Raw genomic sequence first — 24,695 nt, forward strand, 5'->3', positions numbered from 1 at the left:
GAAACTTGGTTGACCGATGATTGTGCCCCAGACATTTTAGCACTAATTCTGGATGGCTATTATATCCTTCAGGCTAATCGGTGTCTGGGGAAAGCGAGAGGCGGGGTTGCTGCCATAATCCGTAAGGAACATCTGTTCACCAGTTTAGAGGCCACTTGTCTGCCCTCAACTGATTTTTTATGCTAAAATGTGATTCTCCTCAGTTATCTTTTATGTGTGCCCTCTTTTATAGACCTCCTGGTAATATGCCTACCTTTCCTCAGGCACTGGGAGAGATGATATCTCACCTTGTTATCAACCACGCCAGGATTCTCATAATTGGGGATTTCAATTATTGGCCGAGTGACAATCGGGAGAGCCCTAGCTTGAAGGAATTTGTCGACCTGCTTTCAGGGATGAATTGCACCTCACATGTGAGGGACGCCACCCTTATAAAAGGGCATATTCTACATCAAGTTTGGACCTCAAATTTGGAGATTTCTACTCCTTTGATATCCCCGTGTGTCTGGTCCGACCATGATTTGTTTGGATTTACTTTCTGATGTATTTCTCCTCCAAAACCCCAACTAATAGAGAATCAAATGGCCAGAAATTGGAGAAGAGCAGACATGGACCATTTTCGGTCATGCCTAATGAATACCTTCTCCTCTACATTAGAAGACTTTCAGACCCAGGCAGAGAGCATTAAACTTTGGTTGGAGTCGGCCAGTGATTGTGCCGCCCCCTCAAAAATCACCAAGATCATGAGACCTCACAACGCTCAATGGTGGTTCTCGGAAGATCTTAAATGAAAGAAACTTGAACTTTGAAAAGCAGAACCCCAATGGCGCCATCACTATCTCCCAGAAAAAAAAGTTTCCTATCTAGTCCTGATGAAAGAATATAACAATTTGATTATTCAAACTAAGGCTAACTATTTCTCTAAAAAAAGTATCAATGCATCTAATAAATCTAAAGAGATTTTCACTATAGTTGACCAACTCACTACACCACATAGAGTCATGCCTAAATCTGTTTCTTCTCAGTCTCTATGTGACACTCTTAATCTATATTTTATAGAGACGATAGCCACCATTAAGGCCAGTATTCCTTCTGTGATCTGTGTTCTACAGGACTCTAATATCGATCTGAGCCTTCATAGTCTTGACCAAATCCCTCCGATTTCGGAAGAGATTTTTCTTAACTTATTAATAAAGGTCAGTTCTGGCTCTCCCTTGGACTGTTGTCCCCCTCATATTCTTCGGGAAGCTTTCACTATATGCCCATACCCACCCGATCATTCCTGAATAATTCGCTTGAGCATGGCATTGTTCCAGATTCTTTTAAAAGGGCTGAAATTATCCCAATCTTGAAGAAACCGGGAGCTGACCCGTCAGCTCTCAGCAACTTTTCCCTATTTCTTTGCTGCCCTATCTGGGAAAAGTTTTAGAGACCCATGTGCCTCAGCTCCTTTGTTGAACATTTCCAGGTCTTGGACACTCACCAGGCCGGTTTTAGACCTGCACACTCGACCGAGTCAGTCAACCTTACTGTTATGGATATGCTCAGAGGGGGGGGGGGGCGGATATAGGCACCACCCAGGTCCTGATTCTCCTGGATCTTTCAGCAGCTTTTGACACGGTCGATCGTGGTATCTTGATCGACTGTGTCAGCAATGGCGGAATTCAGGGTCTGGCTCTGAAGTGGCTTTCCTCCTTCCTGAGCAATCGGTCCCAAGCGGTGCGCCTTGCCAATTTTACCTCCAACAAAAGAGATATTACCTGTGGGGTTCCTCAGGGCTCTTCTCTTTCCCATCTCCTTTTTAATCGTTATCTTTTTCCTTTAATTCATTCACTGCGGGAAAGGAATGTTGGAATGTTTAACTATGCAGATGATCTTCAACTGATGTTCAATGTTAACACTTCTGCTTCATCTGAGTCCAATGTTCAAGACACAATGGCTTTTATAAGTGACTGGATGAACAATAACCAGTTGAAGCTGAACCCGGAGAAAACTGAGCTGATTCTTACAGGTGGGTCAGCAAATCCATGGCATTCCAATTTCTGGCTACCTAAACTTGGTAATCCCTCTGTACCAGCTGCCTCTTCTAATAGTCTGGGGATCATTATCAGTAATGATTTGTCCATGAAGGCTCAGATCAGCTCGGTAGTCTCTGCTGGTTTCTTTCAGCTGTGTAAAATAAAGACGATCAGCAGATTCTTGAGCAGGGAAGCTATGGTTTTGGCCATTCTTGCCCTTGTGATCTCTCTCCTGGATTATGCAAATTCGTTGTATGTTGGCATTCCCGCTTACCAACTGAGGCACCTCCAACTAGTTCAGAACTAAGCGGCCAGGCTGATCTTTCTTCAGCCCAAACGGCATCATGTCAGCCCAATAATGAAAAGCCTTCATTGGCTCCCAGTGAGTAAGCGCTGTGCTTTTAAGATGGGTTGCACCATTTTTAAAGCACTACATTGCAACGGTCAAGCTTTTATTTCGGCCCGCTTGCACCGCTACACTCCCTCTCGAAATCTTAGATCCTCCCACTTGAATCTGTTGGAAATTCCTTCAGCCAAACAGATGAAGTATGGCGGACTAAGGTTTTCTGTCCCTGCTCCACAATTTTGGAACTCCCTTCCAGTGCAGATTAGGTCTTTGACTTCCCTTGTCCAGTTCAGGAAACAGCTACAGACTTGGTTGTTCATTCAAGCATATTCTGATTAAGCAATCTCCTCGCCACTGACATGATCCTTATCTGAGCGTCAAGAAACCGTTGGTGAATGCGCGCTTAATGAATGTTTTTAACATGACATTTGTTCCTGAGGGGTATTTGTATACAAGACCACAATGTCAAGATTGAAAAGAACGCCTGTCTCTGGGTCAAAAGTAAGGCTTTTTGTTAGTCTTAGGACCTCTTTGATGTCCTTAAGATACAAGGGCATCTTACGAACCAAGACTCAACGGAAGCAATCACAACATGTGTACAAATATTCAAGAATGGAATCAATACTAGATACAGTCAGTCTGCCAGATGGAGGTCTTTGTTGTTTGTTATTATTTGGTATTGTACAAACATACAGGATATAGGGGTTTTTATGTGTATGTCATATGTGCAATGTCAACATAGTCAAAACACAGCAGATTGCTGTAAGGGGTCAAATAGGCAGTCAACAAGTGCTTGGACGCGTAGCTGGGTTCTGATATAAAAAACAGATGTATCAGTAACATGATAGTGATATTTAAAGAGGTGTGTCTGTGGCTCTCTCCAAAATTGAAGCAGGGTTGAGGCGGTCATCATTTAATCAGCGTCTTCTGGCTCATAGAAGGTATCACATGTGAGTGGCCCTCAAGCATGAAATGCTGTGGTCCATTGCTATACAGCCCAGTGCTGGTGTGTGGCACCTGTGGCAATTGATTCTCTTTTAAATGGAGTTTAAAGCTCATGACAGTCCATTCTATTCTCGCCTTTGCTATGACTAACCTGGGTCTAGCTTCCTAAATCATTTCCACATAGTAACGTGGCGTATCGGAAAAACAAGACCAACCCTAGTCACAAGGAGCATACACTATATTTAGAAAAAAACAATGGTTCTTGTGGACACTGTAAGAAGAAATATTATACATGTACAATGACAAATTTTAACTGAAAAATAAGATTTCAATGGAGAAACGTATATACAGAACACAATAAAGAGTCCAAATACTGTTTTACACAAAATATTGTCTGCATGGAGAAGCAGATTGTGCTTGGTGTCCCATGTGAAAGAAACAAGGAAAATTTAAATGTGTTTGTATTTATATAACACACTTCTACCCTGAGGTCTCGTAGCGCTGTATTCATACCGCTGTGGAACCCTCCTGGCTTTCCTGTGAAATGTCCACTCCTGGGCACCCCCAAGGTGAAGCCAGGCATCCAAGCTCTGCTGGGGCCGTTGTGGAGATTAAGCAAGCTTTTGCCCAGAGTCACAGGGTGGGACCCATGATTAGAATAGGCACTGAGGCGAGAATTATCAGATCTGGGGAGACTGAGTCTAAGAGCCACCGAGATGGGGATTGAACCCTGGTCCCAGGCCAGACCTCTGCTTCAGGGTCTGCCGCTCTAACCATTGAGCCACGCTTCTCCAAGGGAGTGACACAATACAACATACAATAGGGTTTTTTAAAACATAAAACGACCATTTATGAATTAGCAATTTCCTACACTGGCCTACAATGTTTCAACCCCATAAAGAGTGGGGGGGGAGTCTCATCAAGATATTAATATAAAGGACATCTGCTATGAGACAAAAACACTTGCTCAACCAAGGGAAGAGAGAAACATGAGAAATTGTAGCAATAGGAAGATAGATCTAGGAGCAATGTGTGCCAGATTAGTAAAGTGCACACCAATAAAGTGAGTAGAAAAGGTATTTCTTCATGTTTAAGAAAGGGGGAAAGGAAACCAAGGATTAGCAACTGAATTGCCAAGTGCAGGAAAAATGATGTCAATTAGCCGTTGAGATTTACTCTAGTGAGGGAGGGAATCATCCCAATCTGGCAGTGGATAAATAATTAGCAGTGTTACATAAAGAACTACATAGAGATACAGGGTTTCAATATATTAAAGACACGTAAGTCTGTATCAAATGAAGGGGTGAGAGCCATTATGGATTGAAGAGAAAGCAACTGCAAGGAACATGAAACAATGAGGAAAGGACAATGTCCTGGATACCACGAGGTAGCAATGCACATACCCAGGTCGTAGGGACTTGCTAGCGGGCGATATCTACTGGAATGGTTGTACGTCTTTCTGATAAGGAAATGTGGGCTGCCAAAGTCAGCCTCACAAAACGATGTGGACAGAGGCGGCTCTAGGCTCATGGCGGCCCTGGGCAGGGAGCGTAGGTCGGGGGCCCCGGAAAAGAGGGTCCGAGCGGGGCGGAGCACCCTGGAGCTCAGGAAGGTGTTTTAATAAAACGTCCAGAAAAGGCGTTAGATGGCCAGTACCTGTGGCTGCTACTACCCTTCCAAATTCGTCTCAGAACAATACATTTTACCTAGTGCATCAGCAGTCTCCTGGCCGGAGGATTCTCCATCTTTAGGTTTCTCCTGGGTGATAAAGTTCAGGATTGCTCTTTCCTGTGACGCTACGAAAGCCTGCTGAGCCGCCTTTCTCTTTTGTTTCGAATAACCAGATTTGTGTACTTGAATTCTCTTCATTTTGCTTGCAATGGTATATACGCCTGTACCAGCGGGCCAGCAGTGGGTAGGGAAAAAAAGAAGTCAATCAGGAACCAGGAGGAACGCCGGCGCATAGGCCAGTGAAGAGGGGGGGTCGGGGTGTTTGGAAGTGGAACAGAGCCGGAGGCCGCCAAATCCCTGCCAGGGGCTGCCACGCAAATATGTATCAATCCTCAGAGGATTATTATACTAAGGATATATATTGGCGTGGCGGCCCCTGGGGTTTGGCAGCCCTGTGCAGGTGCACAACTTGCACATGCCTAAGGCCGCCCCTGATGTGGAACATGAAAATATAATTTGCGTCCGGTGAAGAAACGTGGGCTGCCGAATTCCGCCTCACGAAGACAATGCTGGATAGTGCAGAGTACACATGTTGGGGCACTATATAACTTATTGTACTGACTAAAGACGTGCACGAGGTGTCGTCTTTGCTGGATATGGTAAACTGTAATGGAGAGGGATGATTCCGGAGAATTGTGTGTCTCTGGGACGGTACGACATTACTGATGATGCACGACGTAGGGAAATGTGTATGCAATAGTCTGTTAGTGGGGCAGAAACAATCCTTGCTCTAGAGAGATGAGCAGGCTCCCAGTGCATCTCTTGGTCTAGTGGAAAGTTCATGGAGGACCATATAAAGAGGGAAGGATAAGAAAAAGAATAGCAACAAAAGAGTACCAGAGGGTCTAGAAGGAAAAAGGTGGGTTTATAGTGTGTGGAGCCAAATAACAGTAACCCCTTCACCTGAACTGTATAGGATGGTAATCAATGACACCCTGATAGATGGTCAGAGATACCCATCAGTCACCAATCGGAACCGCCCTTCATCATTTGGGATTCCTCCAAAACCATCTACTCAGATGTGTTATTCTCAGAAAGAAGAAGACCAAGAAGTTAATAGATCCCTTCAACTGAAACAACAGGTAGTATGGTATACCACTTCTCAAGGATAGTGAGTGGTAAAGTGTGGGATGACTGGTGGAGTGCAGTGCAAAAAACTATGTGAAAAAAAAGAAATGAAAGAGTGGGTTTAAAATTGGATGAGGGAGTACAGAACAAAATGTATTCGGGTGATACTCACTCCGCCAACATTAAAAAATGTGTTAAGACAGTTTGAGAAATTAGCTGTCTAGAAATGGAACCAGGTCCATGGTTTTGGAGGAATCCCAAATGATGAAGGGCGGTTCCGAGTGGTGACTGATGGGTATCTCTGACCATCTATCAGGGTGTCATTGATTACCATCCTATACAGGTCAGGTGAAAGGGTTACTGTTATTTGGCTCCACACACTATAAACCCACCTTTTTCCTTCTAGACCCTCTGGTACTCTTTTGTTGCTACGTATCTGTTGGGAATGTTCCCAGAGCTTGGTCTTTAAATATTCCCTTGGGTCCCACCTTATCGTCATGTTGTTGTTGTAAGAAAAGGAATATACATTTATTGTGGCAACAAAATCAATGAGTAAAAATTAAACAGTTAAAAAACTTTGGTATTTACAATGATAGTGCATATCTGTATTTGGTCGTTTTCCTGAAGAAAAGTTCAAAATAACCAAAATATTAATGGCAAAAAGTTGTTACAAAACTGTGCCATTCCTCTGAGATATGAAATCCCTGATCAATGGAGTTGCCAAGTTCCATCCATTTTCACTCAATGTTTTGCAGAATATGGGTAATGTTGCAACTGCCACATCAATCACTTGCCATTTGGTATCTACTGCAGTATGGGTTTTTTCCTGTAAAATGTGCCACCATGGGTGCATTGGGCACTGCTCAACGTACTCTGCTCCGATGTTGGCAGACCCTGGTCCCGATGGGTTGCAATGTTTAGGCAAGTCACTAATGCAATATACTACATTGCGTGAATTGCAATAAGAAGCAAACTTAAGTTAATTTTTGAGAAATCCATGTTCAAAGAACTTTCAGCCAGATTCATCAAGCCGAACACGGCTTGCAAAGGGCCAGATTCTGAGAATCTGGCCCTTTGCGAGCGCTATTTTTGCATTTGGGATTCATCATCCCAAATGCAAAAAATCGCATTTTTAGAAATGGCATATTTGCGAATAATTGCATTTAAGGAATCTCAATTAGAGATTCCTTAAATGCAATTCAAGAAGCATTTAAAAATTGCGAAATCGCTATTTTTGGCCGCTATTTGCCGCGAAGTCAGACTTCGTGGTAAATAGCGAAAACTGAGAAAAATGCACTTTTGTGCATTTTTCTAAGTTGTATGTTACACACACACATGTCCTTTGGACATGTGTGTGCGCAACATCAGTCTACATTTTCATTTCAGGGGTGCTACAGGGTGTCCTTTGGACACCCCTGGCACCCTTGAAATCGCATCCTTATTTGCTATTAGCAAATTGCTAATGGCAAATAAGGAAAAACTCCCCATTCATTCCTATGGGCCTTTAGGCCCATAGGAATGAATCGCAAATAAGGAATGTGTAGGAATCGCAATTTATTTAGCGATTCCTACATGAATCCCGTTTTGCAAGTCCTTAATAGCGATTCCTTAATAATCGCTATTAAGGACTCGCAAAACGGGGCAATGATGAATCTAGCTGTTTGTGTCAAAGGAAAAAGTACATGCAATACAATTACCACAACAGAAGTGACCTTTTCGTTGGAATGGACCCAGGATTGTTTCAAGAGTTCTTCTTCTAGTGGTATTAGGGCATTGCATGGAGGAATGGACCAATTGGACTTTGATATTTTTCCCACGCTGAAAGGAAAACATGTGGGTTTGCAAAGAGGGGTCTAGACTCTCAATTAAGTGCCATTTTTTTAAAAATACGTTTTGAATTCTGTTTGTGTAGGTGCAGAATGTAGGTACACAAATCATTTTATCAAGAGGGTTTTTTTTGAGGAGTTAGTAGTTCCTCTCTCGAGCAGTACCATGCACGTTTGAGGGAATGCTTGACTATTCTTTTGGGATAGCCCCTTTCCACCAGTTTGTCTTGTAAAATGAAGGCCTCTCTGAAATATTCCTGTTTATGGATACAATTTCTGCAGAGGTGCAGAAATTTGCCACATGGTAGACCAGCACGTAGGGCCCTAGGGTTGCTACCAGTGTAAGCCAAGAGAGTGTTCCTCTCTGTGGGCTTTCTAAAGAGGCTTGTGTAGAGTTGACCTTCTTCATGTTAGATGGTAAGGTCTAGGAAGGCAATTTCAGGCTAATGTATGATGCATGTGAAGGTAAGATATTTCTTGCATAGTAACGTGAGCCAGCAATATCTCTGGATCTCATGAACCGTTTATATGCACATTTCAGGACATGATCTGAAGCCCAGGATCCACAGAAGCAATGCTGCTTGGCAGGTTATAATTTTCTGCCTTCCTTTCTTTAGATTACCTGTAGACTGAGATTGGAATTGTTTGGCTGTTCGCCTGATTTCCTTCTAGTGCTCCGGTCTGCCTACCTATTTACTGACTACTGGATAGAATTTGTTTTCTACTCCAACTGGCCTCTGTTTGCACCCTCAATTATTGACCTTGCAGTTTGGTTTCATTGTTGCCAATTTTTGCCTGTATTGTCTTATCCTGGTATTTTGTGTTGCTTATGATATAGTGTACATTACTTTGGAAAGTTTTTGATGTAAAGCACTTGATGCCCGCAAGCTTAGCACATGCCATATAAACTACCAAATAAATAAAGATCCATAAAAAACGAATCTTGATAGATAGCAGGCATGCCATGTCATTTAGAATGCAATCCAGAACTTTAGCTTTTAATCACTAAACTCCAGAGAAAGATAATTTCCCATAATTCCTTATGTTTTTTCACCATGCTGTGTCTTCTGCATTTTCAGAGAAACAGATCCCACTGAAGATCTCCTACTGTCAGTATGAAAGCGCCTTGACTGAAGACAACATGATTAAGGTCTCAGCTCTGTGTGAGGACGAGCAGGGTAAAAAACTGCTTGTGGAGAAGGACATTGTTCTCACCAGCCCACCCATTTCTATCAAGGTAAGGACATTTTCTGATATATGAAAAGCATGAGAAGCAGGCCGTTGTTTATTGGCTCTAGCTAACTCCATATTTACTGTGGTGGCTCCTCCTCTAAGGCGGAAGAGTCTCGCCCCACTGCTCACGAGCAGTGAAAATAAAAAATAAACTGATAATAGCAGAAGTTATTCTCATTTCATTTTTAGTATTGTCCGGTTAGGGCAAGGAGGGGGTTGGCTCCGCTGACATCAGGGAGGTGGAGTGGTTACTGCACTGTAAAGTGTGCATGAAGCTTTGGCCAACCCTGTTTGGGCTGGCCAATACGTCATGAGCACTTTGCATGTTCTCCACCCAAGCTGCCTAACAGCCTGGGTGGAGAACATACCCAGGCTTCCATTTCCCATCTGAGCACTGAACAACAATGCTCAGACCAATCACAATGCTGCATATGTGATTAGTTCCTAGAAGATGAGCCGAGGAGGCACTTCATGGGAGAAATGGTGGAGAGACATGGCGATCAGGTAAGTGAATGTTTTTTTTCACAATCAAACACACCTCCCAACACCCCCATACTGAACCACCCGCCACTGCATTTTTATTCTCTCAGGAAATGCAAAAAAGCCACACCACATTATCACCTAACTTCAAGACATCTCCAAAAACATTAGTTGTTAATACATTTCATTAGACTTAGATACAATCTAAAAGTGGGAATCATATGTTCAGTCATAGAATCAGAATAACCAACCTACCATATTTTCACACAGATAAATAGATCATACTAGACTTGCTGGCAACAATGTAAGTGTATATAAAACTATATCTATATAGAAAGATCTACATTAGAAAGCAAATACAATCAGGGACATGAAAAACAACACCGATATACACAAAAAGAACACTCATTGGCCCTTATCTGCCCTGCATTTGTTCATATTTGGATAAAAGCATCAAATCAACTGGACAACATTGAACCATTGGAATCCCTATCGATTTACACATCTTGAGAATCTGCTTCTTCACTCCCTCCAAAACATGGGACGACCATTGTTTCTGCTCCAACATTTTTCAACAAAACCTTCAATCATGTGCATTCCCTGTGAAACTGACATCACAAATCGATGTCCATTGGTAGACTGTGCAAATACATAAATCATAGGAAATCTGGGCATTCCTACGGGAAGCCAGTGATAGGTTCATAATCTCACCTAGTGGCCACATGTCCTCCATGCCCCAAAAATAACAGTAAATTCTGCATATCCGGAAAGTCATGCTCAAGGCTGTATATTATACACAATGAGAACAGTGGCCAAGAAGTCATCAAGAACAGAGCTTCTAAATATCAACACATATGTACCTATTAGATAAGGCCATGCATTTGACAAATGATAAGCACATGCTGCTCCGTGCTAATGATGGGCAACAGGCAACGATAGATACACAGGAACAGGGGTTAGCAACACATTTCTTTGGTAAATCTAATTGTGCTCAGTAGAAAGAGAGGCAAGTGTTTGATGTTATAGTTAGCCTGGTGTTCAAAAGATCCTATGTCATCTATACTTACTCAGTACAAGGAAAGGATCAGATGTCTCACCCTCCCAATGGAGTCCTCCATTTGGAAACCTAACCACCATTGTTTCCACATTTGAGCTTCTCAACAGTACCAGTAGTTCAATGATTTGGTAAACACCATCCTACAGCTGACCTACATACATATCATATAATATATGAAAAGTCCATCAGCTTCACAAAGAGTGGAAACTAAAACCTGAAAACATGACCATGTCGAGAAGTAAATAACCTGTCTGTAGTTCACACAATAGGAGGAAAGATTGTCATAACTTGAGTAATTAACAGAAACATCACTGAGAGCAGAAAATCATCACGATACATTTGATTTCGGTCAAATGTTTTTCAATGTGTGTGACCTAGAGCAGAACTGTACAACAATCCATGCCCTGTTTTGTATAGCTATTAACAGCGCAAAGCAGTGTTCTATTACTTAATGGTTTTAATGCATCACCGTAACACTATGATTTGAACGGGCTAAGACTCAGTTTTCAAGGGACTGGACCCAAAAACAAATCAGTCTGTTCATTTCTATCAACTGTTGTGTAAATGGAGTGCACATTTGGTGGCAGATGTTTGTATGAGTAATGCTTGAGTATAAAAATGTATATAGCACATTTAGCTGATTAAGCAGCCCAAAGGCGCTGTGCTTCTTGCGACAATGAGTAAATGCTAGGACTAAGTCATTAGTGGACATAAGTTAAAAAGGTAAAGCCACCAGAAGTGTCCTGATTTCCATGGGCTGGCTGTGATAGACAGTTTATTATCTACCAAACACAGCATATTATCAACCAATTAAAACTTGATGACTTTTACCACCTTTTGTCCACTGACCCGCTAGGCTCAGGTGAAACCGTGGATGTGGGCTACGACCGCTTTTGTGAGTGGGTTACTAGGGCCCTTGACTCCCTCATCCCACTAGTCTTGTGTAAATGTGGGACCAGGGATCCGAGGCCTTGGTACGATGATTCGTTGCGGGCGCTCAAAAGCACCTGTAGACGTGCGGAGCGGGAATGGCGCAAAACTTATGACTGCGAAAAAAAAGTTTTGTATTTGGCCACCGAAAAACTGTACCATCGTGCGGTTTGTAGAACCCGTGCAGCTTTTTATGCCCTGCAATTTCACACCAGTACCAACCCCTCCAAAACGATCTTTAAGGCCTTGAAAGATCTCTTAGATAAAAAGGTGGTAGCGAATAATCAGGGTTCCATTTCACACTGTGAAACCTTGGCGGCCTTTTTCTTGGAAAAGGTCCATGCTATTTACAGAGCCTTTCCCACGGTCGCACCCTCGGTTGTTGGTCCTCCAAAGTCTCCAGTTTCGGATGTTCTACATTCTTTTCCGAGCTTAACACCGGAAAGCTTTGGGAAGTTGGCTCAGCAGGTCAAGTCTGGGTCCCCGGCTGACCCTCTACGGCCAGCTTTGTTCCGAGACCTAACATCTCACGGTCTTTCGCCGGTTTGCTCTTTGATTAATACCTCATTAGCATCCGGCCTGGTGCCTGTGAAGTGGAAACAGGCGGTAGTGATGCCCATCCTTAAGAAACCAACTCTGGATGCTGATAAACCTGAGAGCTACCGCCCAATTTCACTTCTCCCGTGGCCAGCCAAAGTTGCGGAGGCGCATGTTAACTCTGCCCTCTCGGACCATCTCCTACGAGCTAACATCCTAGATAGCACGCAGAATGGCTTTCGGGCGGGACATAGCACAGAGACAGCCCTCCTTTATATGGTGGAACATCTGCGCTCCATGCTCGATGCGGTTCAAATGGCGGCGCTGGTGCTATTAGATCTGAGCGCCGCCTTTGACACCGTCTCCCACCCGATCCTTCTGCAACGCTTGGAGGAAGCAGGTGTCACCGGCCCTGCACTCCAGTGGTTCCGTTCTTTCCTTACCAACCGTTCTTTTTGCGTGGCCGTTCCGCCGTATCAGTCCAAATTCCATCCTCTGGATCTTGGGGTTCCCCAGGGCTCCTCGCTGAGTCCCACCTTTTTTCAATCTTTACGTGAGACCGCTGGCTGAGGTTGTCAGGCATTGGGGTATGACCATGGTGTCATATGCCGACGACACTCAGCTAGTGGTTACGATCAGCGGGGATGCAGACGTGGATGCCCCTAGATTCCAGAATGGACTCCGGGCGGTCGCCAGCTGGATGACTTCCAACTGTCTCCAGCTGAACGCAAGTAAGACCGAAATCATGATCTTTGGCAAGCATACGGAACTCTGGGGAGACAGGTGGTGGCCCTCGGACTTGGGTCCTACGCCTACCCCGGTCTCTGAGTTAAAAAACGTTGGGGTGTGGCTGCATCCATCTCTTTCCTTTGTGTGTCACACCAAGCGTATGGCGGCTAGCTGCTTTGGCATCTTGCGTGGACTGCGTCCCGTATTAAAATTCTTTGATGCCACTACCAGGCAACTTGTGATCCAGGCAACTGTGATTTCTCGGCTTGATTATGCCTGCTCCCTTCTTGTGAGGCTAAATCAGGCCGAAATCACTCGCTTACAGCGCGTACAGAATGCAGCAGCTCGAGCTGTTGTGGGCTTACCTAGATTCTGCCCCACAACCAATACTCTGCGCGCCCTGCATTGCTACCAATTGCGCGAAGGATCCAGTTCAAGGTTCTCCGTGTAGCTTATAAAATCCTTAAGGGATCTCCTGCTCTGATTCTCTCTAACCTCCTGTCCCGCTATGTCCTGGTCCGGGCCTTAAGATCCTCGGACCTTGAACTTGCAATTGTCCCCCGCTTCAAGCGCTCCCGGGCTGGCGGTCAATCATTTCAAGTGCGCGCTGCGGTTCTGTGGAATTCCCTTCCCCCTGAAATTCGTGCCCATAGGGACTTGCTCTCTTTTCGCTGAGCTGTAAAAACTTTTTTGTTTCCTTAGTTCCTTCCTTTTACTCTGTCCAGTTATGTTGTGTTGCTACCTTGTCGGGCGCCAGGACGCTCCTTTGCTGGAGCATCTGTACGCATAATAAATGAGTCTAACATAACATAACATAACAAAAGTTCCCAAAATGAGGGCCTTATTTAGAGTTTGGCAGATGAGATATCTGGCACAACATGATGGATATCGTGTTTCCATATTACACGCGACATAGTCTGTAATGCACTTGTTATACAGGCTGCAAGACATCTTCCAAGTATGTGATGAAGCATGTCCTCTGCCAGACACTAAACAAGGTCCAAAGTCAACATTTAGGTGTGAGAAAGTATATTATTAGTTGGGGTGGATGGTAGTCCACCACTAGTATTAAGTCCAGTAAATGTTACAGTAATTTAAACCTGAGCTCAACCCCTCGTAGCTAAGGCAAAGATTAGACAGGCTTAACTTGAGAAAATGCGAAAAGCATTGATAAGTATTAAAAGAGTTAAAAAGTGGAAAACACAACAAAATAAAAATCCAACTCCAAGTTATGAAACTAGAAAATAATTTAATCAGGAAAATGACACCAAAGTGACATAAAATCCAGTGAAGTAAACTGAGATATGAATTTTTTAAATTCTAAATGAAAATAGCGTGAAAAACTTTAAGCAACGACCGCGGTCATCTAGCTACGCGTAACTGGTCCCTTGGTGCGATTTAAGGCCAACCATAATGGAGCATGAGTTGGATAGAGAAACCAGGGGGCATATTTACAAAGAAAGTGGTGGAGCGTGTCGTTAAGTCTAGAAGGCTAGCAATAGGCTCTGTCACTTTAGAAATGCAGGGCTGCACCATATTCACAAAAATAAGGTGTAGCTCTGCGTTTCCCCCTGCGATGGCAATAACTTCACCTGCCTAGCCCCAACACAAGCATCCTTGCACCATTGTTTAAGGGTGCCTATGTTCAAGGGAAGATTGTTTATGTGGAGGAAGGTCCCCTTCTTGCATATAAACAATCTTGAAACGCTGTTTTGTAACTTTTATGTGTGCCTATTAATGCAGCACACATATAAGTTGTAAAACGGCATTTTAAAAACATGATTGTTTATGTGCAGGAAGGAGGATCTTCCTGCACATTAACAATCATAGTCAATTTGCAGTTTTTATGAGTGTTGCACAAGGCAGCATACAGGGAAACAGCAAAAACGACGAGAAATGAAGCATTTCTCCTTGTTTCATCGATTTAAGTCCTGGTTTTCCCTGGTCTTAATTTTGGCGCTGCCTCCTATATACGCTGCCCTTGTAAATAGGAGGAAGTGTCAAAATCAATGGGTGTTGCGGTGGAACGAAGCAAACACAAGGAGATGATGGACAGAGCACTGAAACTTTCCAGACACTCACCCCCAGTCACAGATCTGGGTTGAATCCATCATCGTTCAATAGCTCACTGTGCCACCCCAGTTCAGACACAGATATATGCAAATTTGTCTTGACCCTGTGCCTCATGGGAACAGTCCAGCCCGAACTGCCTAGCCATTTCTTCCCTGGACCAGAAACAAGCATCCTGGGACCAGTTTCAGGCTAATAGCCCTAATCAGCCAGGCTAGCTTGAATCCAGTGGCAAAGTGAGCAAGAGACCCATGTCTGGGCATTCCCTGCCAACTTAGGGCAAACATTAGCAAACACAAGGAGATGATGGACGGAGTGCTGAAACATTCTAGACACTCATCCTCAGTCACAGATCTGGGTTGAACACCCACACAACACCCATTTCTCGCCCCTTTCACTCTAAATACAGCATGAAGGGGGCATTATTTACAAGGCAGCATTAATCCACTTTAAGTGGCTTAAGCGCTGCTTTGTAAATGAGGCAATGTTCCTATCGCCATCACAACATCACTAAAAGTGATGTTGTGGTGGCGATAGGGGATTGTAATTATGCCCCCAGGTTCGATCCAGCCGTCCGTTTTACCTTCTGGCTTAGTCTCTGAAATAGAAGCCTTCTATTGAATTCTTCTGTTTCTACCAGCAGGGTCCAAGGATGGGACAAGTTCGAATTGGTCAGCTAGGCACTTCAGGAAAAGGATTCTAGCAGTGTGTTGTGTCCGTTTATCTTAACAGCATATCAGCCAACTGATTGTTGGAGTCCACTGCTTTGTCCTCGAGTGGGAGCAGGTTTAGCCTATCAGATTTCATTGCAGGTCTCAACAGCAGGTGCAATCTTTCTTCTGTCTTACACAGGTCCAGTAGATTTCTGGAACCATGGTACCACTTTTAAGCCTGGCCCTAGCCTGTGAGTGGGGGGGTGACTCCTGGCCCCTTCCTAACCAATAGGGTAAATCATTGCAAGGGTAACCATACCCATTTTTACAGCAGTTCCTGTGTGCCCTATGGCAAACATCCCCACGGTGCGCCCTTTACTTAAAATCAAGATGGCAGAACCTTTCTTCTCCTGTGCAGAACTCTTATGCCCACCCCAGTTGTGTGGACAGGGGCATATGCAACCCCTCCTCTGCGCTCACTACAAACTAGTTCTGGGAACATTTCCTCTACCAGTGGGGTTGGTGCTTCCATGGCAAGATGGCTCTGCCAAGATGTCAACTATTATTAATCTTTGACTGGGTTGACCACTTAGAAGTTAAACAATTTCCTGAAACAGCCCAGATTGTCCTCCTGCCAGAAAAACCGAATACCTCCCCTGACCCAAAGCATTTGTCCCAGCTCAGGGAGCAAGTTTACAGCTCACCAAGGATTCTATTCAGCACCTGGGCGACAGGTAGAAGCTCATTCAAATGGATTTACAGATGCTTTAGGCAGTGAAAACATAACTTTCTAAATGCATCATTTCTTAAATATTTACGACAAACCCAACTTTACCATTTCGGCTTGTCATAAATATTTTAAAAAGTCAAGATTGAAATTTGTAGTTGTTTCCTAGGCCAAGATAACATTATTAAGCTTCATTTTGTATCCTAATGCTTTCTTATGGAACATCTAAACCTACTACAGTGAAAATGGATTTTGAGGCCATGTCACTGTTAAACTTTCACATGTATCAGTATCAAAAGCTTTATTCGATTTTAAGTTTTAAAATCATAAAAGCATACAAACAAATACTACAATACATTTTAAAAACATTTTAAAATATATCTCCTAATAGTTTTAGGTTGCACAGTTAATGGATTGAACACACTTTACACAACCTTTAGGCAACGTTGTAGGGCACAGTAGTCTACAAGATTTAGTAATTATGACACAGAAAACTATTATACAACGGTTTGGGACAATTAAAAGCCACTGAAAAACTACTGCCATTACTTAAATGGGTTCCTCTACCCCCCGGGATGTAATCACTGCCCTGGGTACTAGGGGAAAGCATGTAGGACGTATAGGGGTAAAAGTCTTGTAAATTCCAGGTGGAAATAAGTCCGTCTCCATTTTGAGGTAGCAACGTCTGCATGTATGGCACAATGTGTCTACTCCTGAACCGTATCAGGATCAGATCCCCCGGGATGTCTTTGTTAAGAGGTCCAAGCCATCCCACCCTCCGGACACTTATTATTCGGCCATCAAGGTGGTAAGGCAGAGGTCTGTTTTTTGATAGCCAGAACTTGCCCTTGTTCATAAGTTTGTGATGTCTCTCGGCTTTGCCTTTTGTTAGTTCAGGGACTCCCGTGAGAACAATTACAAAAGGTGCTGCTTCTGGAGGTAAGTGTATGTGGGTGGTGCGCACATGTTTAGATGGAATGTGACGTGGGGTTGTCAATTTTGGTGGGGCTTTGGGGTTGATAGGCAATGAGGAGGTGGAGGTTGCCAATTGAATAGGCGCCGCTTCATAAGGGGTAGTCAAATTAGGGAGATTTGAAGGGGCGATAGTTGACGAGCAATGAGTTGTTACAGCGTGGGCTGGGGGTTTCAGGAGAGATTCAATGGAGTTCTCCAACCCCGTGAGCTTATTCCCCAGCGTGGTGATTTTGTCCATCAAGGGGTGTATTAAGGATTTGAGCAATTGCTCGATCATAGACAGAAGGGCCTGCTGGAAAGAAGATGATAAGACCTCTAGATTGACACCAGGTGGGATAGTAAAGGAAGAATTAGTTAAATGTGGAATTGGACTTGGAGGAGGTTTATCAGGTGTTAGAGATTTGGTAGAACTCCCATTGTCTTTGTTCCCATCAGTCTTCCTTTTGGCAAGCGTAACCCTAGATGGTGTAAGTTTAGTATCAGGAAGAGATTTCAGCTCCCTTGGACATGGTGATAGACCGCATGATGTTAGCGTGGGGGGGGAGTGCTGCTGGAACATATTTAACCTTGCACAGGCTATTTAAGTCGTCCAGCCATGGGAAATTAGATGGAGACTGAGCGAAAATGTCATCCGGGAGTTTATTGGGCATATCCCCTGATTTGGGTTTAGGCATGGATAAAGAAATACAAGTCAGTGATTTACCTCAGAACATGCAAATGGGGAGACCCGTCCCCTTCCTCCTCTGTCCGATGAGGGCCGTAGAGGGCCCGCCCTTTGCCCGGGCTACGCCCGGCGTCCGCTCGCGTCCTGCGAAGCTGGGCGTATCTCCCCTTTTGGGCGCCTCCTGGAGCTTCCCCCGTGATTCAGGAAGCAGCGCCGCCGCTAGGGCCGCCGGGAGATGTAGTCCCAGAGCGGCGGCGCTGTGGACTGCAGATTTGGACTCCTGGCGGTGGCGGCAATGTTGTGGTCCTGCTCGTCGCACCCCTGCTCCAGCCCGGTGAGTTCAAAATGCCCCCGCGCTCCGCCGAGCGTATCTCCCCTTTTGGGCGCCTCCTGGCGCTTCCCCCGTGATTCAGGAAGCAGCGCCGCCGCTAGGGCCGCCGGGAGATGTAGTCCCGGAGCGGCGGCGCTGTGGACTGCAGATTTGGACTCCTGGCGGTGGCGGCAATGTTGTGGTCCTGCTCGTCGCACCCCTGCTCCAGCCCGGTGAGTTCAAAATGCCCCGGCGCTCCGCCGAGCGTATCTCCCCTTTTGGGCGCCTCCTGGCGCTTCCCCCGTCATTCAGGAAGCAGCGCCGCCGCTAGGGCCGCCGGGAGATGTAGTCCCGGAGCGGCGGCGCTGTGGACTGCAGATTTGGACTCCTGGCGGTGGCGGCAATGTTGTGGTCCTGCTCGTCGCACCCCTGCTCCAGCCCGGTGAGTTCAAAATGCCCCCGCGCTCCGCCGAGCGTATCTCCCCTTTTGGGCGCCTCCTGGCGCTTCCCCCGTGATTCAGAAAGCAGCGCCGCCGCTAGGGCCACCGGGAGATGTAGTCCCGGAGCGGCGGCGCTGTGGACTGCAGATTTGGACTCCTGGCGGTGGCGGCAATGTTGTGGTCCTGCTCGTCGCACCCCTGCTCCAGCCCGGTGAGTTCAAAATGCCCCTTTCACATGTTCTACTTTAAAATCCCATTTACTCTCCCTTACGGCCAGTTAAGCCTGTCAAAAAATGTTTTTGGGGCACGTCGCAGTTACAGTTTTTAAACTGCAGAGACAGTTTACAGTGATAGGCCTGTAGTCATGTTTTCTCTGTGTCTGTAGCGGATGGCACAATGTTGCTGCAATCCACTAGTGACATTTAACTTCCAGGTCTTGGATATACTTTGCACCATATACTAGGGACTTATAGGTAAGTTAAATAAGCAAAGTAGGAGTATAGACAATTTCAACATGTTTTAGTGGTAAGAGCACATGCCCCTGGGCCTAGTTAGGAAAGTCACAGTGCACAGAGTCAATAAAACAAGTAGCATGAGACCAAATATATTGGAGTTGATCAGACAAAAATAAGTATTTTTCTACAGTAGGCAAAATATATTTGTTCTTCTTTTTTCTCCTCAAGGTCAAAGGGGGGCCATATTAATATATTTGGGACCATTTTTAGAGATTTCTGCTTTCATCACAAACTCTAAGACATTCAAAGAGTCGTTTCATATAGTTTAACTCAATGATTATGTTGGGACATCAATATGTAGTTAGACAGACACAACATGATTGCTGCCCATAGCATTCAAATCAGTTTCATAATACTGTAGCTTGCCCCCTTTATTTGCAGGTGATGCTGACCAGATTCAGAAACACTATGGGGCATATTAGCAAGGGCGATATTGGCGCTTTTTCCACCTAAGGCGGCGATATTTTTATTGCCCTATTAGCAAGCTGTCGCTAACAGCAGTTAGCGACAGCTTATAGGCGATAGCTGCAGGTTTGAGGCCCGCTTTGCATGTCAGTGATATTTATCACTAATGACATGCAAAGTTGGCGTACCAACCTGTTAGCGACTGAAAGCAGTCGCTTACACAGCTAACACAGCTATCACCTATTAGCAAGGCAGGTGAAGCGATTAAAAAAATTGCACTAAGCACGAATATCGCCAGAACCTAACGCCTGCACAGACCATGACTTAACCTGTATATCCAATGGGAGGTGGATATTCAGGTTAAGTCCCCATTAGTGATAATGCCTGATTATTCCAGCGTTATTCACGCATTGAGCCGCTATCGCCGGATATTTTATCGCTTCAGACGTGTGACAAACAATATATACACACATGCTGTAGCCTTAATAGGGGGATTTTTCAAGAAACTAAAAAGGGGGGTCATAAACTTTTTATGAAGCAGACACTTAGCATTATTATATTACTACACGCTGACTTTTCTCATGTTCCATCTCGCCCATCCATATGTTATTATTTCACAATCAATGTCTATGTGTAGACAATTTGAAAAACACTTTTGAGCAAGCCCCCTGCCCCCTACAAGGGTGGGCTCAGAATTGTCATACAAACATGTTTATGTTCAGAAATAACATTTTATGAATTTAAGAAGGCTTTGTGCAGATTTATTAAGAGTGAATAAAGTTGCTGGCTATGAGAAATGTGTTTTGTAATGAAACGAAAGACTGAACCTTAAAGGAAAGTTTCTGTCACTAAAATATCTGCTCAAACACACAAGCATGCACTGCAAATCCAACAATTATCATCATTTTGGAAAGCCCTAACGTTATCACACTAACTCATGAAAGGATGGGTATCACATTCAGCAGGAAATTTACTAACATTGCTTATAAGCACCTAATGACTAGCTATATCCTTATCTGGTAATTTAATTCATATTGAAAAAATGGGTGTTAGCATTGCATGATTATCATTTAGGAGAGATGAAAGCTGGGACAAAAAATAATGACAAGAAGGAGTCACATGCCAAATGTTGACTGATATGCTCCAGCAGTCTCTTTGATGCAGAAATGGCCTCAAATTTACATTCAGTCATGGCCAATGGGAAATGCTCAATTTGGATAAACTAGAGCATTTAAATAAGTGTCTGGGTGAGCCAGGATAAAAGGCATCACCATAATTGTGGGGGACACATATGATAACATTTACATAACATTTACAGAGGAAACTCTACCCCATCTTGTCAAAGCTGGAAGCAGCAATTTTTAAAGTCTTTGTAAGTGAGAGAAACACAAGTTAAGCTGCCTTTATATGTGCAGCTAGTGACAGCTCAGCAGGAAAACATATGAGCAAGATTCAAATTTGAAGAACTGATAGGGACAGCTTTGCTCCTCAACCATTGGAAAGGCAATGGACTAGAGACCACAGCTTCCAACCACCACCGTTACGCCTGTGTTATCTAAGTTCATCCTCAGTCCTGTACACATATTAATGTGGTCGGTAAACCTGGAATAAAAAATAGATTATAGAATCTTGCAAAAGTAAAAAGAGCCTCCTAATCTGTCAACTCCACAAAATCTGTCCAGAAAACACCTACTTATTCCACATTTGAGAAACAGTCGAGCCCCATACTGCCAAAAGCAATGTCAGAAGAACTGAAAGGGCTTGGTGGAAATGGCCTACCTTGTTCCAGAGCAATTGAACCACCAAGATCTCTTGGCGTTGATGTCTGGCAATAAACACTCTTCCCTTTTCATCTGGTTTTCTTTTCCTTAAGACAGTTCATTTTAGGTATGAAAACTCAGAATCTGTATCTCTGAATAGAAATTTCTCTGTTATAGACTTCATTCTGTTATTTCAAATTATCTGGATTTTCTGTACTTTTTAAAATTACCCACATTCACAAATAAAAACTGAAACCTAAGGATAGGTACCATTTAATCGTCAAATATATGCCATTCACTACTGCCTTAATTCCATCTTCACATGGAATAAACTGTGCAAAGGCTTTGGGCTACTTACCACCACTTGCTCGTCATCCTTCCAATAGATCATGCTTGAAGAGAGGACAACCCACATTTACTCTTTGTGAATTGATGTTATTTGGTAAGGACTATTGTCTGTTTTCCTTCTTTCTCCCCTTTATTCAGTAAGGTTGACCTAGACTAGAATATGACTCTTGGTACCTTAGAGCAGTGCTGTGTTCAATGGCTTTCCAATGCTTGCATTGTATTTTACTCAAAAGCTACCCCCTCCTCCCCCAGAAGTAAACTGTAATCATGCAGTGCCCCATTGACCTTACTGGGCTCTGGAGGTTCTTTTGCTCTTATTTCTAGACTATCATCATTATTATTGGGCTGCAAGATTACATTGTATAACATTTTTACATGCTCTAGTCATGTGCACAATGCCTAGGTTTATTTTTCTTATAGCTCTGATTTCCTCTATTATAACATACTTTTATTTAACTAAATTTAATAGCCCTATTTTTCTATAAAAAAATAGCTCAAAACAATTCAAGGTATAGTATGAGGAAAAATGACTTTCCCTTCCCGGTGTATGGGCTGATGCAAGCATGCAGAATTCTATAAGATCTTTATGGGATTTAATTGACACACATGGATATCTTAAATAATCCAATACTTTGACTGGATAATGTGGGACTGAGTTCTCAGATATCCTTTATGTTTTAATTACAGCAATGCTTTAAAGTCAAACTTGGGAAACATTTGACTACTAATGAGCATTCTTTTGATGGCAGATATGAATACCATATAGTATCTCAATTATATATTAAACTTCATTTGGCAAACTTAGAGACTGATTTAGAGTTTGGTAGATGGTACTCCATCACAAACATCATGGATATCCTGTCCACCCTATTATTAGTACATTATATTATATTGCTATGCACTTATAATATGTAGACATGATATCTGTTACTTCTGTGACAAAATCCTCATCTGCCAAACTCCAAATCTGGCCCTTATATTGCTGTGGTGATTTTATGGATCAGTGGGATGGTGAAGATTCAGCATTAGATCCAGGCCTAATGTAGGTTGTGTTGGCTCTTGATCATGAAACATTTATTGGCACAAAGAAATGTGGTCAGTTCTTTCTATGCTGTATGGATTCTTCAAAAGAACCTATATACATGTTATAGATGTATTTGAGGTATCTGGACAGTTCTTTTTTTCCACTTTAAATACATGCACTATGTGGGGTATAAGTGAAAGGGAATTTAACATTATGGTATGTTAATTTCGATTTATATAGCGCCAAATCACCGACAGGTCTCTTAGCGCTTGCTTTGGGAACCAGTCCTGGCTCTCCCTGCGAGATAGCCCCTACTGGGCATCACCAAGGTGAAGACCAGGCATCCCATCGCGGTGGGGCCGTAGTGGAGATTAAGCAAGCTATTGCCCAGAGTTGCAGAGTGTGAACCCATGATTCGAGTAGGCACCGAGGCGAGAATTATCAAGTCTGTGGACATTTTGAGCTCAAGACCCTTCCGCGTCGGGAATCGAACCCTGGTCCCGGGTCTGACCTTTGCATCAGAGTCTGCCTCCTCTAACCAGTGAGCCACACTTCTCCCTTCTCCCTCCTGTGCTCCATTCCTCCCCCATGAGTGGTGGATAGGCCCGCATGTGACTTGCCACCCCCAAAACTCCTACTACAGCCTGCAACCTGTCCTAAACTGGCAACACACTGTAAATGGACTACCACCAGGAACCTTCTATCATATGCAGGGTGGGCGAGAGGACCTTGTTAATCACCTTCCCTCCCGGTGGTGCTCGGCGTCAGGAAGAGGCTGGATATGCCTCTCCTGATGCCTATGTAGCCTAATCTGCCCCTTTTCCTAACTAACCTATTCACACCCTGTCCTGTGGCCAGCACAAAGCACCCCCAGAGGAAGACTGGTCTGCAACCTTCACTTCTCCCGGGGACCGACATTGTACAAAAACCACACTCCACGTTGCTGTATCAGCGTAAAAGGCCATTTATTTGGACAGGTTGCTAACATTCTATTGAATATCATTAACATTAACATTAGCTCAAAATTCTCCTCGCATCATTCACAACTCACACGTCTCCAATTCCCCAGTAAGTCCATATCCTTTGCTTAATTATTCTCCCTTTCTCTCACTGACCTTGTTCCACATACCCAGTCACTCCTTCAGTTGAGCCTACAACCCCCTCCCTTGACGACCCTTCCCTTGCTCGTCACATCCCATGCACTGCCTTCAGTCACCTGTGCTCCCTTCCTCCCCCTCGACAGGTGGATATGCCCACATGGGACTCACCACCCCCTAAAATACTGCAAACAAGGAAAACCCTGAAGAGCAATTTCCTGCCCACCCAAGAACAACATGCAACTTTTGCCTTACAGCAATAAGACCTTCAGCTCCAAATTGACTCATTTCATATAGTGCTCACCACATCCTGAAATTCCATAATGTAATATGCATTTCCCAGGTGTGAAAGGTGCACCCCTTCATCCCTGAAAAGACCTGGCACCTCTTGCTTGAACCCCCCATGTGCAATGACCTTGCTGTCCTGAGCCAAATAGAGAACCCTCTTGCCCTGTTCAGCTTCCTCTGGGCCTTATCAATCACAGCATGTTTCAAGCCCCCTGCCAAACCCTGTGTGGCACAAACACGGTCCAGATCAAATATGTGCCTGAAAAATTTCTCTTGATCTCCTCCAAGTCCCTCTGCATATGTTAGAGCAAAGTCAGTCCTGACAAACGAACCAAGTTATTTTCCCCGAGATGAATCAGGATCATGTTCGGCAACCCCCCTGTAGAACCACCTTCGTCAGTTATGGCAACAAGGAACCCCAATGGATTCCCCGTTTACCCCACCAAAACAAATCGTAATGGCTGATCTGCAGGCCTAATTTCCGTCCATAGACTTGTTGGTCCGCATAATTCGCTGCCC

The 24,695-nt window shown here is 44.1% G+C and overlaps 1 protein-coding gene across 1 annotated transcript in view; it reads left to right on the forward strand.

The window, feature by feature from the left end:
• Positions 1–24,695, forward strand: part of LOC147705984 (protein-glutamine gamma-glutamyltransferase E-like) — a 247,408-nt gene that overhangs the window by 183,574 nt on the left and 39,139 nt on the right. The window contains exon 11 of the mRNA XM_086932441.1: positions 9,014–9,171. Within this exon, the coding sequence (XP_086788567.1) occupies positions 9,014–9,171 (158 nt within the window). The remainder of the gene's footprint in view (positions 1–9,013; positions 9,172–24,695) is intronic.

This window comes from Lissotriton vulgaris, chromosome 7 (genome assembly GCF_964263255.1).
Source record: "Lissotriton vulgaris chromosome 7, aLisVul1.2, whole genome shotgun sequence".
Lineage (NCBI taxonomy): Eukaryota > Metazoa > Chordata > Amphibia > Caudata > Salamandridae > Lissotriton > Lissotriton vulgaris.